General features: G+C 42.6%; 2 protein-coding genes across 2 annotated transcripts in view; one reads left to right on the top strand and one right to left on the bottom strand.

Annotated features, from left to right (window-relative positions):
* LOC135904647 (ATP-dependent DNA/RNA helicase DHX36-like) overlaps positions 1-20471 on the bottom strand; it is a 66135-nt gene that overhangs the window by 13414 nt on the left and 32250 nt on the right. Inside the window, exons 16-21 of the mRNA XM_065435514.1 lie at positions 16422-16539; positions 7587-7685; positions 5396-5569; positions 2590-2676; positions 2375-2452; positions 1753-1852 (exon numbers count right to left, since the gene is read on the bottom strand). Of these exons, the coding sequence (XP_065291586.1) occupies positions 1753-1852; positions 2375-2452; positions 2590-2676; positions 5396-5569; positions 7587-7685; positions 16422-16539 (656 nt within the window). The remainder of the gene's footprint in view (positions 1-1752; positions 1853-2374; positions 2453-2589; positions 2677-5395; positions 5570-7586; positions 7686-16421; positions 16540-20471) is intronic.
* On the top strand, positions 9762-12350 carry LOC135904648 (ankyrin repeat and MYND domain-containing protein 2-like). Its single transcript, XM_065435515.1, has 2 exons — positions 9762-10685; positions 11081-12350. Exons 1-2 carry the CDS (start codon positions 9762-9764, stop codon positions 11456-11458), a joined length of 1302 nt encoding a protein of 433 aa, XP_065291587.1. The 3' UTR covers positions 11459-12350.

Here is a 20471-nt window from a genome sequence, read left to right on the forward strand (position 1 = left end):
TCATTTGGGGGTGCCTACAAATTCCTCGTTGACACTTTGATAATGACGACAGTACTTCTCGAGTTAGATAATTCATTATAATTACCTAGTTAAATCAGAGTAACAAAATAATTACTGGCGGCTTCTCCACTGTACAGGAAACAATATGCACTAGTTTCCTTCAAGTAATGCAGCTGCTCTTTCTTTAGGTCTTGGTGCATGATAGTTGGGCCACCCAACTAAGCAGTAAGTAACCAAGCAGTGCTTATACTCGGACTCACAGAAAGAACAAGAGAGAGATGCTGCAGTTTCTCCAGAAAGGGAAAGCAGTATTAGTGATAGCAAAGTATAAAACAATTTCACGAAGGAAGATTACACTACCGAGAGACGCCATATTCTTGGTGGGGCGAGAGGACTCAGGCTGTGATATTGAACTGTCTTCTACTATGAGGTCTTGTATATACTACTATCAGGCCGTCACTTCAGTGAACAATTGTTCGAGGTCACACGAAGTTTCTTCAAGTGCAACTGCTATTCTAGGTTATATATATATATATATAAATACACATGGGGTTCAGACAGCTGGCCGGGCCTCAGCACTGCCACCCCTCCCCCCGCCCCCCAGAAAAAATTAAAACTTTTCGGCTATGGCTTGTGGTCTAAGTGGACCTGCCCGAGTCTGATTCCGGTGAGTGAGTACGGGTGAGCACAGCCCAGTAGAATTTTTCTGAGTCTGAATAGGCATTGCCGAGTAAAATTTTGGCGAGTTTGAGTCCAAGTGAGCATTAAGCAAAATATATCATTTGTGTGAGCCTGAATGAGTTCCATTTACCTGTGCCTAAATTTCAGCAGTGGCTTTTTCATTTTGTCTCCATTGGAATGCGGCCACCATGGCCACGAATTTAACCCACAACCTCCTGCTGAGCATCAGGATACTGTAGCCACCGCAGTGAGTATTCATGAAGTACTGCTTCGATCTATAAACTTGTTCCTTCAACCAGCCACCCAGGAGAAAGTTGGATGGCATTGAAACACTTTGTACCAGACGGCCAATCGAGCAGGTTGACGAATTGAAAGCTGTCCTTCCACTTAAGGCATTCGTAATATGCATAAATAGCATAGCCATCTGCTATCACATGCGTGACAAAAAAGAATATTCCTTTCTCATCTTTCATGATAATGATCCTGTCACTGAAATGATTAGCATAAGGCTCAAACTTATAAGAAATTTAATGTAGTCGCAAACTTTCTGGACATACTGCATAGTTGTAAATGGTCAACAGAGCAACATAGACAGCTTGTTGCATTTGTACCTACTGAAAAGTACATGGTGCTTGTCAAAACCAGTAAGGGTAGATGTTCAAGGGGAGGATAACAAAACTATAGTGCATAGCAGTCAAAAACCTTGTTTGACCTATGTAAGAGCTGATTCACTTGAGGTTCTTTCTCAAAGGATCAGTTAATGTCTCCTTGAACATTTCTTGTTTGGCTACATCAAATGACCCTTTCTTCTTTGCTTCTCAGAAATTTCATCATGCATATTATGCATCCACTTTTTTTTAAACTGCTTTTGTGGTACCTTATTTGCCACAGCTCATCAATGCAAGCATTTCTACAAAATTTAAGCATACATGCATCATCCTTCATATTTCGTTTTCCAACTTTTGTCCTTAAAGGTAAAAATGTAGTGAATTTTTCAATATTGACATTAAGCTTTGAGTTCATGCTTGAACCACTTATGAACAAATAAAAGAGCAGCATTGGTTATCAGACCTGAATTTTGGTTGTACTCTCGGGCCTTGATGTCCTGTGAGCCTATGAAGTTCAACTCGTGCAAGTACTCGGCAAACTGCTGTCGCATATTTGACAGCATCTGAAAGAGATCGACGGAATATAAATTTCAAATGTGCAATCGAAACAAAGAGATAAATACTGGCAACTATTTTAAATAGAGAAGATTCCCATAAGCGGAAAACTCCTTATATCTGTCTGCTTGAGATGTTCAAACTGATGCAGTTTTCAGAACTGCGATATCTGTTCTTGTTGCAGAGCTGCAGGTTTGTAAACTTCGTGCTTCAGTATTTTTTTTTAACTTACCGATTTGTAGCAACTTTTGTGAAGAGAATTTAAACTTCTTCTCAAATGCAACAAATTTTACTCGAATCGGTCTGGTGGTTGTCTCATGAGAGCATTTGTACATTTTACATGTATTTAAAAAGTAATATGAGAGTTGGCCTCGAGCTAAAGCTTTCTCGTAATGCTATGTCAGGTGCAAAGGCATTAATTAACTGGATGTTGGAGTTGTTTTGCCTTCTTTGTCTTTTTACACCATTAAACACATGCAGCCTTTCGTGAGCTGAGCACCTTTTAAGGAATAAATTCACAAAATAGTAACCTTGAGTGTGTTCCATGAGAGAAAGTTTGCATAGCAGAACTCGTTGCCATCACGCTTTTTTACTGCTTCTTCCCATTGCTACAAAGAAGAAAGCAAGAAAAAGAAATTTTTAATCAACTTGCATATTTACAACAGACACCATTGTACTTATGCATGAGTGTCTAGAACACATTAATAAATGTGGACACCACAAAAGGTAAAATCAATTTGCTCACTGAAAAAACATTGACAAGCATGATGTGGTCACTTTTGGTGTTTCCAGCAAACCGCTTCTTTGCTTCATCCACAAGCCTCTCCTTTCCCTGGTGAAGAGAGCAAAGAAAGAAAGAAAGAAATAATCTGAACACATTATGCTCAGACCTCTATACACTAATGTAGCATCTCAAGCCTCTAAGTGAATACTGTCTAGCCAACAATACAGTACAGACAGTCTCATTCTTGTCAGCTTACGTTGTTATAGGTTGTTAAAACCCCCAGCACCAGCAGCTGGTGGCTAGCCGCACATGTTTACAGTTGGACTTCATGTACTAAACTTCCATTAATTTAACCTCCACAGCACATGAAACCTTAGTTAAACTTATACAAGAGACATCCATTAATTCGACTCCGGTTAATTCAATTTTTCGGTTATTTCATTCCCAACTGAAAATCTCAGCTGCACCCATACATTTCTATATGCCAGAACTTTCGTTATTTCTACCCTGACATTGGCCTTCACCAATTGATTCGAACTTGAGTGATCAATATGCAAGTGTCTGACCAGAATAGGAGCAGTGTCTGTCTTGGCAACTCTTAAGGACCAGTGAATGAGTCGAAATCAAATCAATATCTCCTGCCAAAAACGCCCATTTCCAGCCTGCCCTAGGAAGATTTTCAAGTGAAAACAGTAGCTCACAGCAAATGAATACTGTACTGACCAGATTCTAACGCACACCTTTCTTTCCCCAGAAAATTGGTTCAAGAACTGCCTGAGCGATGTAATTGAATATGAAACCAAAGCTGCATTTGTAACAGCCTACCGTCTGAGCCAGCCTTGTCAGCTTCATTGCCACTGTCATCACAAGATGGCAACAGAACAAGTTCTCGCATAGCAGAATGACGATGTGCTGGTTTCAGTCTTTGATTACAAAAGCTCATTCAAAAGATAAAGCTTTTTACATGCTAAGCTAGCAACAACCAGTCATGTCGCATCTGTTGAGCTTTTCAGAGAATTGCATGCACTGCAGGATGAACTAGCTATACTAACTGGTTAGTCTAGGTGTGGGCCACCACTCCACCCCCTTTGTGATTGTGAAGGAGTCATTTGATAAATGCATTAGATTGCGTCATACGTCATACGTCATGCGTCATACCTAACGGAGGACAATGTGTTGTGGTTCATAGACAGCAATCAAGTTTTGTCTGAGAGCGATAATGACGGACATTTAATGTAAATAAATTTCTATTATGTGAAAGTAAATTTTGCCAGTTTCATTTCGTTCTTGTCGACATGATCAGAGGAACATTACATTTTTCTTTCTAATGAATCTATTCGCATTACATTTATACTTTTTTAGGAGCTCTAATGTTGTTTCTACATTAGTTTTCTGCTTTGAACCCATGAAAAGAAGTTGCACAGTCGATTTAGGGGCATGTTAGAATCGTGTAAATAGTGCTGAATGAATCAATGGTGTGTTTCGGCATTCTTCTGCCCCTTGTTTCACTTGGTCAGCCAGGTGATTCTATCAGTTTTGTGGTTGACATCAGGGTCAAATTAACGGAAGTCAACTGGACTGAGTTTGAAAGCATGAATGCCTTTAAAGAGTTTTGAACATGACCCGACTTTTCTTAAAATTCAGGTCATATTCACTGAAATGAAACAAACAGAAGTCAAATTGCGGCCAAATCACAGAGAATTGAGAAACAGATTCTCCCTTTTCCTCCATTTTATCAGTTATTGTATTTACTCAAATCTAATGCACACTTTTTTTCCGATAAAACGGTCCAAAAACTGCATGCGCATTACAATCAATCCTGACCCTAAATCTGCATTACCATATCACCACTGGCATTTTAAAATGGCTGCCTCATACAACCTTTTTCTTCCTGTTTTCTGCGTTTGCTCTATCAGCTTGGAAGTGCCGACTGCGAAAACATGCAATGCCGCAATTAAAAGGGAAGTGATCAGAGAGATGGACGAAAATCGGGCCGCATCATGGGTGTTCGGAGTTCCTGAAACTTGCATACGGGACTGGCACAAACAGGAGAGGCATTCTGCTCCTGTAGCTGCTGCATACGGTGCAGTCGTGTGGCCCCTATCTTGAAAGCAATCTGCGATGAAGACAGTTCACGCACTTAGGCACACCACAGTGTGTTCTCATCGCTTAGTTCACGTTGCAGCGAGAGGCTGCACAAAGGTCAATTCGTTCGCTCCTGCTACCGCACTTTCTCACTCTAGCGTTTTGATAAAGTTTTCGCAGTCATCGAGTGAGACGCAATCATATTTGCTTGTGCCCTCATGATGCCATGCTTGTTTATTTAGTTGGTAAGCCAATGTTTAAAACCTTATACGGCCGATAAAACTCCTATCTTTACTTTTCGTATAGCTTTCTACTAATTTGCTATCGCAATCAATGCTTCGCCTTTGTGCGAAACTGCGACTTTTTTTATTTATCGCAAGGCGAATGGGTGCGCATTACAATCAAGGGCTTTTTTTTTTTTTTTGTCACAGAAAACGAGTGCATGCTACAATCGAGGGCACGTTAGACACAAGTAAGTACAGTAGTCTCACAGATTAGCCCTCCTCCTAGAGCCAACAAGAAAAAATAAAAAAGCATTAGTAACACTCATTTCTTCTAATGGTTTCACCCCAGGCCAATCACTGCTGGTGTTGCATGGGCTGAGGGGAACATTTTACAGCACAAAGTAAATCTATCATTACACATGATATCGCACTGAACCAAAACACTATGTCGGTCATCAGCGTGCTAAGCAGCAGTGTTTTACTCATGCTTCAGATCACAAGCAGTGTCTTGAACTCACCAGTGGCACCATAAAGGCATCCTTGAAACTCAAACTTGCAGCCACAGTGAGAATGGGGTCAAGGCAGGAGAAGATGGATGCCATGATGATCATCTTGCCCGTCTGAGGATCCAAGGGCAGCTTGGCCAAGTGGTAGCCCAGAGGAGTCAAAGTCTCATCTTCATTTAGGGCTTTCTGCACAAGCATTAACATTAGTTTCAAACAACGGTGACATCCATAGGATGTGGAATAAACATTAGAATGTTTATTGCAAAGGCTAACCGTGAGCATCTAACTTTTTTTTTTCTGCCCTGTCATATGCACAGTTGGAGACAGAAGTTTATGGATCATAGATTCTGTGAAAGACTGACTCGGTGAGTTTTGTCAGTGTCTATAGGTGCAGAGCTGGCAACATATCACCCATTGCAGCTCTTCCAGCTGGTGCTTTAGGCTACATCTGCCAGATGCAAGGTCTGCAAGTATAGCCTGTTAAGAAATTCAGCATTGTTCAGCAAGATATTTCGTTCCCTACTGTGTAGGCAGGCAAGAATGAAATGCAAGCAGTGGGAAACAAAGTAAAGCATCTTCAATGTTTAATTATTACTTAAGATTGTGAGGTACCATTTTTGTACAAAACTGTACATCTGTAAGTTAACAGTATCAGCGCAACACCCAAACTGAATGGCACATCAAAATATATTCTTTCATACTTATTTTATTCCCTGTGCACATTTCATCAAGTCTGCCTGTACGCACAGCTTTCGATGCTACACATCTGTCTGCACCATTACACACAAAACTGTTTACGCTGAAACCTGTCTAATAAACGTGCCACACGGGCACAGAAAACGACATTAACTTGCTAATGCCTTAAACTTTAATGTCATTCGCGGGGTGCCACACGGACATGCTTAGTGGTATTAAAGCTTAATGCCATTCGTGACGTAGTGCGTTCTCGTAACTCACTTGGCCATCAAATGTGTACTCTCGTTCCCAATGTCTCCATATTTTGACGAGGCTGAATGAATTCTTAGTGAAGAACAATTAATATATTCTTCACTTTCTTTTAAAAATAGCTCTTCTTTTCACAGCATAGTGCGTTCTTACAACTCACTTGGCCGTCGAATGCGTACTCTCATTTCCAATGTTCCCGCCATGGCCGCAGTGACCACATTCTGACAATATTAAGTGAACTTGCAGATAAAAACAACTAATATATTCTTCACTTTCTTTAAAAGGAGCTCTTTATTTTCGTAGAGATCAGCAGGCGACCTTGCCACTACACAAGGCTGCAGCACTAATCGTGAGCGTGTTAGCCAGGAGAAGATGTTCGATTGCACGGTGGCGACTCCTTGCCTTGGAATTTTTCGACAATGTTTGGCTTGAAGAAGCATGTATGCCAAAACAAACTGGAGCAGACGGTCAAATTCTTCAGGATCGCTGCTTGAAAGCTTTAAAGCTGTGAGCACCATTTTTCCAATTTTAATGTTTTGGCTACGCTATGGATTGGCCATCGAGCTAGCTTCGGCTTCAAACAGTTTACGGCTGGGTGCAACAATGACATTCCTGAAGTAAACTACACAAAATACGCCTATGAATGTTTCTCATGCCATTTCTTAAACATTCACTCCCTAGACAACTGTTTTTATTGTATTACGATTGGCATAAACTTAACTGTTTCACTGCAGCTATCACCAGCGCAATGTTTAATGTAATTAAGTATGCACATGTAGCAGTGACTGAAATATAATGGTAATAATAAACTTAAGGTCTCACACTTTTAATGGCATTAACCTTGCCTGTGCGGCATGGGTATTACTGTATCTGCTGTCCAGGGACAGGTACAGAGTGCATAGGGTGGCAATAAAATGCTTGCAATGATATATTTGCTTTCTGCACTTAATGTTTGCTTTTTAATGGCAGCACCAAACAGTGCATGTGCGCAGGAAGCAAACACACATGTTCAGTGATATCTGTTGCACTGCCTTAACACTTGCTTTACTCCTTTAATGGCTTCATTATTTACAGAAATGTATTCCATTACTTGTCTTAGCCTAACTTTTCTGGGTTCATATTTCTCAGCTTCTCACTCTTCTGCACTTTGCTAAAGTAGCATATATTTTAGCTACAACAGAAATCTAGAAAACTAGAGAAACAGCAGCTGTGGTAAACAGGCATTTGGAAAAAGCTGGTTTAAAAGAAATATACTTGCCAGTGTAATTAGGAACTGAAGAGAAAGATGTAATGCCTCAGAAGAGGGAGGATTTATTGCCTTTTGGAGAAAAGCTTCTGCACTTCCTAGCTTCAGTATCTGCAATGTTACAAAATACAGGTTGAACATCATGCAGCACTTGATTTGATGAACTTATAGCGTTGAAAATACACAGGATTGACTGTGGACAATTTTTAAAAATCCAAAAACATTGAATGCTCAACCATATCTTCAATGAATTTCAATGGCACTTATTTGCCAACCTGTTTCTTCCCCAAGTTAAAGCAGCACCAAAATAATTGTACCTCTATGGCCAAAAGAGCAGTCCTAACCTACTCAATAATGGAGAGGGAAGAGAAGCAAATTTGAAGTGTGTAATTCCATGAATGCGATAGTGAGTTCTATGATGTGCATGATAAGCATAAAAAAAGTAAACTATGTAACAAGGCACTGTGCAAAAGCAGTGCCATTTTTCAGCATAAACTTCCTGAAGTTACACAAACAAAAATTATAAATTAGAGGCCACATATATAACCAGATGGTCGTTATACCATGTTACATGAAACAACCACTTTCTTGGTTGCAATTTTTCACCTGTGCATATCAATCAACTGATACGTAATATTAGACTTTCTGTGTATACAGCCAAAACTTGATCTAACGAAACCCAATTTTATGAAGTTCCCAATCTAACGAAGAAATTTCCATTCTCCTGCAGGTACCCATTGGATTCAATGTTGTCATCAACCCGAATTAACGAAACTAACTTGGCCAAACTGAATTTAATGAAGTTTTTCCTGGAATAAATTAGCAAAAAAAAACGCGGTGATTTCTTTGAGATCTTGACACAGATGGTCTTTTCTTCAAGCGCGCGCTCTAAAGCTATCGTGTTAAAACATCTAGGTGCCCTAGTCACGGCTATAGCTTCATTTTTATGAGGCTGCACACTGCGCCCATGCAAGGAAGAGCAGATTCAACACCGCCTTGGTAGTGGCAGCACTGGTTGCTTTCATTATTTTATGGTTTGTGCAACAGATGGTTGGATTAGCGGCAAATACAATGCCATGGTAGCCTTTGCCTGTCACTACATTACAATCTTATATTTCGAAGGACCCAAAAATTTATTTCTCGATTTTACGAACATCCCGATTTAACAAAATAATTCGAGCGTGATCATCATTTCATTATATCGAGTTTAAACTGTATTCATAAATATAATTTCTTATTTAAGGAGTAAAACAATGCTTGCTTCTATCATACTGAGACAATATCTTTCCACAGGCACTACCATTTCAGGAGATATTCCGGATTGTAGGCAGTCTGTTTAAAAGTAGTGTCCAGGTATTTTCATTTTCAAAATAGTGATCTTATGCAAATGTTTGCTTTTTCATAAACTTACACAGACAGTCAAAGAGAAGAATAATAATGCTTCAAGTTATGCACAATAATGCGACTGTCACATGTGATGTCATGCATGCACGCCAGTCCAGGTCATCACTGAAAGACCCACCATGCTTGTGTGATGCTAAAAAAGTTAATGTAAAACTGTCCCTGTTAGTGGGACTTGTCAACAGATAGTTAAATGCACAAGTTAAATACACAAGTTAAATACACTAGTTTACCGTGTCTTCTCTGCAAATAAGTTAGAGTAACAATTTATTCCAAATGACCAACATGCTATGAGGGAAAACTAGTATTGTGCTACATTTACATTGCACACACATTCATAAGTATTTTGACAGAATTTAAAAAATTAGGAAGAACTTGCTAAATGTAATGTTACTCATCAGGAAATTATTCAAGTAGCAGGATATATTAAGCGATAAAAAAGCCAACTACATTCTAGACGGATTGCAGTTAGTCGCAAGGTGCGCGGCAAAGCCGACAGGTCAGGGGCAATGAGTCACAGCAACCCAAGGCCTTTGCGATCGGTACCATCGAACTATCACCCGTACAAAAAGCAACCTCTAAAATTTCAAAAGGTCCTTCTACAGACATGCTTTCCAAGCATAGCTCTTGCTTTATAATAACTATTTTCCTTACAATAATGTGAAACCACTGCAAAATAAAATAAAAAAAAGACTGAAGATTACCTGAACGATGATGATGATAGTGCGCGACTCGCAACAGCGCCTCTCAGGGCAACGTCGCCGCAGCGAACGACAACATTCCAAAATGGCTCCTCCGGCGAAAGGCGAGCTCACCGACGCCGAGAAAGAGCTGTACAAGGCTATCCAGGCCGGCGATGTGGCCGAGGCGCGAACACTGGTCAACCGCGTGCGAATCGACTGCCTCGACGAACACGGGATGACGCCGCTGCAGCACGCCGCATACCGCGGAAACTACGACCTCTGCAAGCTGTTCCTCGAGTGCGGCGCCGACGTCAATTCGCACTACCACGACTCCGGCTACACGGCGCTCATGTTCGCCGGCCTGGCCGGCCGCGCCGACGTCGTGAGCCTGCTGCTCGAGCACGGCGCCTCGACGACCACCGTCAACTCGCTGGGCCGCACGGCGGCGCAGATGGCCGCGTTTGTGAGCAACCACGACGTGGTGGCCATCATCAACAACTTCCTGCCCCGAGAGGAGCTCGAGTACTACGCGCGGCCCCAGGGTCTCGAGAAGGAGCCCAAGCTGCCGGCGACGCTGGTGGCCCCGCTCTACCAGCTCATCGTGCGCACCAACATCCACCCGGTGCGAGTCGCGCTCTACCTGCAGCAGAAGCGCGAGCTGATCGACCAGTCGGCCAAGGTGGAGCGCGTACTGAACCTGCTCTGCGAGAAGCAGATGAAGACCACCAGCGCGGAGCCCAACGAGATGCTGGCGCTCAAGTTCCACCACCTGGCCTTCCTCATCAGGACGTGCTGCAAGTTCGTGCGCGACCGCTCAGCGACGTCCGGCGGCAGCGCCGAAGGAGCCGGCAAGGACAGCAAGACGTCGGGCCTGCTCGAGCCGCTCATCAAGACGTGGTTGCGCGGCCGCGATGAGGACGACTTCCCCGTGCTCCTGGAGAAACTGCTGAGGCAGTCCGTGCGCGAGTTTCCCTACCACGAGTGCACCATTCTCCAGCAGCTTGTGCACACGCTCTCCGGTGTCGAGGTGAAGAACAATCTTCTCGTACATTCGCGTCACGCGGATTGTGTTGCGATTCGGCCGTTTGATAGCGCCGTCGTATTTTTCGTGTGTTGCCGTCCGGTTTACCGTTATCGACTCGGGGAAGGTTAGGAGGTGCTGCGCTGGCAGCTTTGCAATTGGGTAGGTTTGCCACTCCGCCGACCTTCACTAGTCACTGCCTGGGGGCTCATTCATTTGTGTTCCTTTTACTTCCCCGTCATACTACAAGTCAGTAGAGCACCAAAAGTGATTGCTGAAGGCATCAGCACACCTGCAGCTAGGTGATGAAAGCATTTGTCAAAATTGATCCGAGAGTAGTATGTCTAGTGCCCACTGCTCACTACTGTGAAGTAATACGGTCACTCTTCTCTCTTATGCAGGTCGGAAATGAGCCAAGTGCTATCTCCATCTTGGCCGAGGCCGTGCGTGGCCAGAAGGGGTATGACCAGGGAGCCTCGTGCACAGCCTGCGGCGAGCCCCAGGCCGACAAGCGCTGCTCAGCCTGCAAGTCTGTGCAGTACTGCGGAGCCCCCTGCCAGAAGTTGCACTGGTTCACACACAAGCGCCACTGTGCCCGCCTGGCTGAGGAATACCAGAGGGCCCTGGCCGAGAAAGCGGCTGAAGAAGAGAAAGAACAACATGCGAAGGAAGAACAAACGTCGACGACCGAGGCATCCTCAAATGGCTGCCCCGATGAGTCCACCAACACCCAGTCAACCAGTGAATGTGCGAGTGCCACACCCATAACGACTGCTTGAAATCACTGCATCTTGTTGAACGAGAGTGTCTGTCAAATTAAGGATGCCACCACATTTTTTTCACATGGGGAACGGGATGAAGTTGTGGCGAAGCGAAGTGCACCGTTGTGAGATGCAGAGGCTGAAGATACCCCTTGCAATTGCTCGTAGAGCACCAAACGCACCCTGTTCAGCCTGTACACCATTTGTCATCACGCTTATATTTAAAATGCATTTCTCTAGCAAACTTAAGTGAAAAATGGTATATCCAGGCAGCTGTTTTTATCTGCAGACATTTGTCATGAACTCTTGCCATCGCAACATTGCAGAAAAGAAATTTATGTTAGACCTCCATGCTGATTTCGTTTAGAACTACAGTTTAAGGTAAATTACAGTTCAACAGTTTAGGGTAGGCAGAAGGTGTCGCATAAGATAATTATATCGAAAGAAAAATGTAGCTTTATTTTTTAATTGAAATTTTGGACTTGCTATTAAATATATGGTGTGAAATCAAGAGCTTATATTTAGAACTTCTTAATCACTACTTAAAAAGCCCAACACAAGCAAACGGGCAGCGCGATACATATTGTCATCTCTGAAAAACCTGGGTGGCCGTATGCAGGCAAGTGTTCATTTCTGCAAAGACCAGTGCTTCTAGTCAGGTGTTGTCAAGCCTATGTATGTTCATTTTCCAAGCCACTGTAGCTGTCAAGGTCCACAATCACAGAGTGCAATTTTCTTAGTGATACTGTTATAGCAACTTTGCATTCTCCACTTTGTATGCTGAGCTCCTGTGCTTAAAAAAAAGAAAGAAAGAAAGCTGTGTTTTTCGCACTTTGCATTATTTAATGAACCCTTAACTACTCAGTCCTGTAATGCTGTGTTTGCCTAAATAAATGTAATTTGACTGTTGCTTGGATCATTTCCTTTAGGTACCTGCTTATTTTTGTGACCCAACTTAAAGGCGAGTTTCAACCTTTGGTCAGCAACATTAGTCTTGCTGGATATATGCCTCCTGCAGTTTTAATCAGTCCTCTCACATCCCAATACAATTCTCATAATGGCATTAAAAAGAAGCAACATTTCAAACAAGTTGATTTTGGAAGGAATGTAATGGAAATGCTTTTTTTTTTTTAAATTATGGGGTTTTACGTGCCAAAACCACTTTCTGATTATGAGGCATGCCGTAGTGGAGGACTCCGGAAATTTAGACCAGCTGGGGTTCTTTAACGTGCACCTAAATCTAAGTACACGGGTGTTTTCGCATTTCGCCCCCATCGAAATGCGGCCGCCGTGGCCGGGATTCGATCCCGCGACCTTGTGCTCAGCAGCCTAACACCATAGCCACTGAGCAACCATGGCGGGTGATGGAAATGCTGGCTTTAGTATGCTGGCAACATTGAATTCCTGAAACACACAAGCTTGTCACCACATGCACCAAACAGCCATGTCAAAAAAGTAGTGCCTTCTTTTAAACGTGAACAAAGTGTCATAGACCTAATGCAGAAAAGTGCTGCCATCTGTCGATGACTCAGCACCGCTAGCATCTTGAGCATCACTGGAAAAGTGTTAGCAGCTGCAGTGGCTGTTGCTCACAAGTGCTTTTAAGAAGCTGCTCTACTTTTATGTATGAAAAACATGTGGACTGATATTTTACAGTACTAGGAAGTAGAAGATTTAAGCAGACTTGAGGTCATGATTCCCCTTCTCCCCCCCCTTTCACTATAACAATAAATAAATTACAACAACAAAGTAGTCTTTGTGGTGACATTCAAGTCATATTTCACAAGTTCTAGCATGTTCTCGCAATGTATTTAGTGTTTTAATTGCTGGTAAATAAGGTATTACAAACATGAGCACGTTACAGGTCTATTATGAGAGGAAAGAAGTGCAGTTTTTTTTCTCTGGTTTCTCTTCCGGTCATAATAATTTGCTGAAAAAAGAATGCTGCTTATCTAATATCCTATTGCAAACCGAGTAAGCTTCCTTTTTACAATGCTTCGCTAGAAAATGTGGAACATAACAAAATGTATTCAAATGCCCTCAGCGCTTGAGGGTAGGTGCTAGGGATATTATAGGGTAAAATATACTAATTTGTTTCTTAATGGCAGAACTTTATTGAGTTGCTCCTCTAAAGGGCCTATTCTGATTAGAACCGGGACGGCCACATTTCTTGAATCAGTGTCCATTAAGTGACCAGCCCTCATAGCTGCTACAAGTGGTGCACGTGACGTAACCTGTGCAGGTGGGATCATACCTCCTGGCTTTCATAAATCACTACGCATAATATGCTTTTCAGTGTGGAGCACTTGGAACAGCTCTAAAATATACTTGGCACTGATTTTAGAAGCGCCATCAAATCGGGTGCAAGCTCTAGCAAGAGCACATTTACAGGAGTTCATGATGTACCCATTTGCCCAGCAAAAAGGCCCATCAGAGGAGGACGCAGCCACGTTAGCAAAATGTCAGTCTTCAGTCACAAAACATCTGTGTAAATACATCAGTAAAAGCCTACTTGCATGGTCAAAAAATGCATAGCATGCTCCCCTACACTAAGCACAGACACATTTTTATGCTGCCCTCAAGTTAAGACGAAAGCCTCAGATGGCTCATGGGTCAAAAAAATTCAATGTCTGCCAATATGGCACCTAAATTCATTAGGAGTCATACCCTCTTAATTTGGTGCGAATCGAACCCACAACCTGTGGAGTTGAATAAGGTGAAGCTAATTAACACTGTTGCGGCTTGAGGTGGCGTTAGGGCAAGGAATCCACTATGCCCATCAATGAATACGTCCTGCAGTAGGAATGAAGGGAAAAGGGTTTATTTTACATTAATTACACAGCTCCAGTTACGGAAGCCTACTACATGCAGGAGCATCTTAAACGTCCGAGTTCACATTAGGACACGTCGGCCCTACTGCACAAAAGGTCTCCGCTTTTAATCCTGTCGTTTTACCTAGGTGACTCAACTAGGGAATCTGGTGACTGTATCGTGGCCAATCACAATCGTCGAAGCAGTCGCAATACCCTGCCTATGATATCGCACTGTTCTGTGCCACTCCACCTCTGGTAGTATGGAATCGGTGACAGGATAGCAACATGGAAATCCAAGGCCGGATGGTATGAAATAGGGGACAGGTTAGCAACCTGGGAATCCATGGTCGAAGGTGTTCCCAGGGTAGCATTCAACGTTGGCCCTCTTCCATCATTAGTTCAGACTGTCAGGTAGTGGTAAAGGCCTTTTGTGGACCCGTCAACAGTCTGTGTAAACGGTGCGTTGATGTAAACGGTGCGTTGATTTCTGGACAGGTGCTGACGGATGGGTGGGGTTGTCTCGTGGCAAACGTCTTAATACCTTTGGCCATACTGTGACGTAACAAAGCCCATGACCTATGGTGTTAATTAGACTAAATTAGACCATCGATTTATTTATAGGAAATTGCAAAGCCGAGGTGAAGAAGAAGCATCAGCACGACCTGTGGTGTTAAGGCACAGTTAAGATAGAGTTAATTAAGGCACTCGAACCAACAGCCTTTGGTGGTAGTCAAACCTACTTGGAGATATGGACGAACCTGCTATATCTCCAAGTTGGATTCCAACTGACATCGTGAAGGTTGAGAGTCGAACCCATGACATTGGTGTGAATTACGGTGAAGTTCATCAAGGCAATCGAACCCATGAGCTTTGGTGGGAGAAAACAAGTAATACGCTCCTTAAAAAATGTACACCCTTTGGGGCTTGTCTTATCCCACAGCAATAATCATCATCTGTCTTGCCCACATTTCCTTTCTTTAACACTGCGAGCCCAGCATTTCCAAGTTACCCACGGCATGTGCGTTACCAGTGTGACATAGCATTCTCAGAAGGAAAGTAGCGAATGCAGCATTTTAAAGAAAGGAAGCGCAAGCAAGGCAGATGACAATTATTGTTGAGACAAATATACACCCCAAAGGGTGCGACTGTTTAAGAGTGTAGGAAGTAACAATGCATTCTAATAAAAATCTCAAGTAATGTAATGAATTTCTTGTGAGCGTGCGAGCTTGTTTTTCTCTTTAGCGTATGCTAAAGTGACAATTTTTTTCACCATCAGGACAGTACAACATGGAGTAGACAATGTTTTAGCTCAAATCAAGAAGACAAAGTGGAATTGCTCAGGTAAGTGCAGAACTGACAACCAGTGAAAGATTCGATGAGGCACTGACCTTAGGAAATCTCCAGGCAGTGTGAAGGGGTTAAAGGGAGTTTTGAGGAAAGGACACTGCCCTACAGCTGGTGACTAAACATCCGCATTTTTTACAGCGATCGCTATTCGTCCTCCTTCCTCCCCTAGTCGTATTATTGTCCCTGCTGGGACCAGTGTCTGTTGCTGCAATCCCAAAATGCTTTGCGAGAAATTTACAAATAAATAAAAGAAGAGATTTCTAGTCTTGTGGGGATTTGAACTGCGGACTAGCAGACTGCTGAACGAAGATTCTACCTCGTGGTCACTCAGCCAATGCCACAGCAGTGGAGAATATTGCACCTTGAGAGCATGATCACGCCAGTACCTACTACGATTACCTGATGCCCACTTGACTTCTACAGCTCTGTAGTCGATAAAAGCTGGCGTCAGTTCCTCAGCTCCACAGTTGCAGAGGCCATGCAGAATTATTCTTTTTCGTCTACATGAAATAACAATTGAATTCATCTGCCTCATCTTCACTGTTTTCTTTTCTTTCAGCTTTTCCTCATGGTTAGTGGATGATGCTGACAATATATTGTTTGTGATGAGAGGAGGGAAAAAAAGCTGCATTGCTTCACTTCATCATCGGGGAACACAACTTCTAAATATGAATATAGCTGGAACTTCTCTTTCCTCTCGAAAGCAGATTGCTCGCGTGCACCTGTGAATGTTTGCTCAATAGGCACCGTGCAAAACACTTTAATGACTACTGCCACTGCTTCGCATTACAGGCAGAATGGCATTCCTTTTATCAGCTTACCTTGATCTTGAGAATTAGCGTTTCCAGTCTGGTCCGAAGCATCTCTGGCAGCTGATAGGCCTCGAGCTGAGACTCTCTCCAGGAAGTGTACAGCCGGTAGCATACACCAGGCTGCACTCTGGTACAAGAACCAAAACAAGTGCCCAGGCAATGACCATCGGAAATGGTTCTAACTATATGGTCAGTGACAGGGCAGGAATGCAGAAGAAACTCCTCATACAAAAGTGTGCTGTGCCGGCTCTTTCTACACTCAAAAAAGAAAGTTCCCTCACATTTGCACAGGTATGAACAGAAGACTATTCCTTCCATCAGGATTAAACAACAAACTTGCCACAGTCAGGCACACACAGCTGAGAAGAACTGCAGCAGGTAATGCAGACAGCAAAAAGAGTGGGCGGACCAAGATGACAAAGCATCATGTGTGCATTTAGTACTGGAGGTTGTGTAATCTCGAGTTTCAGAGACACATTGAAGCGAGAGGCAGACGAAGCATTCGCTCCCCGCTGCCGGCGCTTTGCATGATAGTGTTGTCCCACTGCAGGCGACACTATCAGCCGCAAGGGCAGAGCGGCAAAAGCGTTGCTGGCTTTGCTTCATTGTGCCGATGTAAAGATATATAGAAAATACTGCAGAACAAGCTTATTGAAACATTTATGTCAGCAGTAGGCCGTCACAAGAGATACCGATTTAAAAGTGTGGGACCAGAGATATTCGATGTCTCCTCTGACAGTCCAGAAATTTGGATAGCTTTCTACGAGCGGGCTGCAGAATTATATGAATGGAAGTCCGATAGAGACCATATATTCAACATGCAACTACTTCTTGCTCGACTAGCAAGAAAATGGCACGTCTCGGCTGTTGGATAACAAATGTGAACAAATGGAAAGCAAGATTTATAACAACCTTTCAAGAAAATTCAGTTGAACGATGGGACCAAGCAATTTACTATCGCTTCAAGTCTGGTGCAGTCAACTTCCCTAAATACAACCCTGATGGGACTTACAAAATTAATCAAATTATCCGGCTGTTTGAATTAAACAAGATGCAGAAAAAATGACAAACCACTGATTCGTTTGCTAATATTTGCCCAATTCTAACATGCCACTCAATCAAATGGGCGACCACTTTCTTTTGTCTAAAATAGAAAACTAACATAGAAATGATGTTAAAGCTCATAAACAATACAGAAGTCTAACGTGCACCCAATTTTTTAGCAAGAAATTTTTGTGTTCCCCAATGGCGGCCAGTTTTCTAAAGTAAGTTTCGCCGCACGGATAATTAAGATCAACTTCGCCGCAATGTACCTATGTTCTGAGATAAAGCATACAAGCGCTGTGAAGACTGTTTTGGTTTCATACCCCGACTGCACCACGCCGGCAATTTTCGGACCTTTTCTTTTTTTCTTTCTTTCTTTCTTTCTTTTTTTTTTAAAGGGGCGTAGAAGGTGTGCATTGAATTTTCTAAATACTGTATTCAGACATTGTAAGCTACGGTTATTGCTTGGAAATATTCCTAGGACTGACTGAAAATAGGTGTTTTTGGAAGGATATGACGTGCATTCAACGCATTAACTTTCCCAGAAACTCTGCTGAGACAGACACTTTCACTAATGGGGTTGCTATTGGGGCCACCAAAGCGGCCAGGCGGTTGCTTGCTGACCGGCCAAGCTCAAGTTATCCAACGAAGGCCAACTTTAGAATCAAAATAACCAATGTTTAAGCCCATAGAAATGCACAAGTGCCAGTGAATTAGCCATAGTCGAATGAACGAAAGTCTACTGTACTTCCACCTTGAAAAACAACGCCTCCTTCGCTACCAGCTAACGTTAAAATCCGTACTAACGCTCAATAACCATTGACTATCAAAGGAACTGCAGTGGTTGGTACAGGTTAGACATCCTGAAACGCTTGAAGCAATGTTAAAGCTCTTGCAAGCTTTTCAGCATTACTGGATAGAAAAACCCAACAAACATTGCCAAGATCCTCACGGAATATCAAGTTCTAGATTCCACACCACTTATCAGGGCTTCTCGCAGGAGAAGCGGTACGAAAGAAGCCATACAATCTAACAAGGAAAAAGCAGGCGTAGCTCAAAGAAGAACTCTAAATGATACTGGATGCCAACATTATCTGGCTATTCGTATCCACATTTGTGTCACCAATAACAATTGCTCCGAAGGAAGATGGCAGCCTGCAGCTCTGAAAGGATTATATGATATTCAACAGCCAAACAAGCCTGATTCTTTATTTTAATTCCCTAGATAGACAGCCTTATCAATGAAACTGGCAGCTGCAGAGGTTTTTCTAGGATCAACCTTTGCAAAGAGTTTTGGCAAATGCCACTTCAAGAAGAGATGAAACAGTACACTGCCTTTATTGCCCCTTTTGATATATATATATGGATACAATCACCTGCCATTTGGCTGGAAATTCGCCGAGTTGGTTTCAAACGATGATGAGCACTCTTCTGAAACTCTACATTGGCCATTTTTGTATCATTTACACGGACGACATCATTGTATATTCCAAGAACACCTGGCACATGTGCTCACAGCTTTAACCCTTTAACTGGCAAGATAAGAAAGACCTGACCTAGAATGTTTTTATTGCTTTATTCTTGCTATTGTTCAAAAACATACCAAATGAAATATGAAAGGGTTTCTCTGAAAACTAAGTAAGATACAGCGGGTCAAAAATATTGTTGACCAGCTGGTTAGAGGCAAATGTATGGTCCAAAACTTCATGTTTAGTACTTGCTTTGACAAGGTAAATGCTTGTTCTTGAGATACACCTCAATGGAGAAAGAAAATAGTAGCTTTATTAAACAAAGGAAAAAATTTTAGCATTAGCGATAATAGGACGACCACGTCCACTAAGACGATACCAACAAAGTCTTCTAGTTTTGACACCAAAACATCTGCTGCTGCTCAAGGTCAGCATTATTGTGACTACCGCTGTTAAGTATGTAGAGAAATTAAGGCAACTTGAAAGGCACAGACTAATATTTAGTTTTATATAGTGTTTGCAGACATTTTTGTAAGGTCAACAATGTTGTTGAGCTGCCAGTTAAAAGGTTAAGAGCAAATTCTTCAAGAACAAAGGGACTTTTCTGGGTAGAGCACTGGAAGGAAGCACCAAAAACACAAAGAAAGAGTCTGTGACATGTATTACAAAGCTAGTGAAACCATATGAGTTCCATTCCCTCTAGGTGTTTCCAGGTTTGGCTGGCCACTTTAGAGCATTCATAAAAGATTTTTAATGCAACGAAGTTCACTTTTAACGGACCATGGACTATCGGCTACAGTGGATGAAATTAGTGGCAATTTTTAAAAATCAAAATCAGGCATATAAAGCAAACTTTTGCCATGTCAATAAGGGCTGGCAACTGACTTGCAAGGGTCAGCAGATGATTGCAGCTAAATATTTTGCGAAGGAGGGAGGGAGGAAAGCGAGGCCTAAGTGCGCCGTCTTTCGCGCATGAGGCACGGACGTGACTGGTGTTAACGGAGCAGTCAAGCGGGTGCCATATCTTGAAAGCGATCTGCGATGTGAACAAAGTGCGCCCAGTGCCGGTAGGTTCGTATGTGCTGTGCTTTCGACATTTAGTTCGCGTTGAAGCGAGAGACAGCATGAAGGTCATTTCGTTCGCTGCTGCTGCTGTGCTTACCTTGCTTAATTTGCTATCCCAATCAATGTTTCGCCTTTCGGGTGAAAGTGCGACTTTTGTTTGTTTGTTTTTTATTTTGGACGTTCGTCACTCACTCTTTGCAATAAAGTTGTTAGACACCACTACGAAAGTTTCGGAAGTGAGGCGTCTCGGATATTATGGACTTCAGATAAAACGGACGTCCTTATATTTTTTTTCGGATTATCAGGGTATGTTATAACGAGATTCGACTGTAACCTATTTTCACTTCAAATGCCTTTCTCCACTTAAATAAAAAGTGGTTCAGGGCCCTTTTAAGTACCATCCCAGGAGGCATGAAAGAAAAGTAGGGGGGAGTGAAGTGATCTGAAGAAAATGGAAACAGAATAGGTACAGGCAAAGGGG

The sequence above is a fragment of the Dermacentor albipictus genome, chromosome 2, assembly GCF_038994185.2.
Source record: "Dermacentor albipictus isolate Rhodes 1998 colony chromosome 2, USDA_Dalb.pri_finalv2, whole genome shotgun sequence".
In the NCBI taxonomy this organism is placed as follows: domain Eukaryota; kingdom Metazoa; phylum Arthropoda; class Arachnida; order Ixodida; family Ixodidae; genus Dermacentor; species Dermacentor albipictus.

Excerpts from the sequence above, each read along its gene's own strand:
- LOC135904648 (XM_065435515.1), top strand. The coding sequence starts at position 9,762 with ATGGCTCCTCCGGCGAAAGGCGAGCTCACCGACGCCGAGAAAGAGCTG. Across the intron at positions 10,686-11,080 it reads ACACGCTCTCCGGTGTCGAG|GTCGGAAATGAGCCAAGTGC; the intron begins GTGAAGAACAAT and ends TCTCTTATGCAG.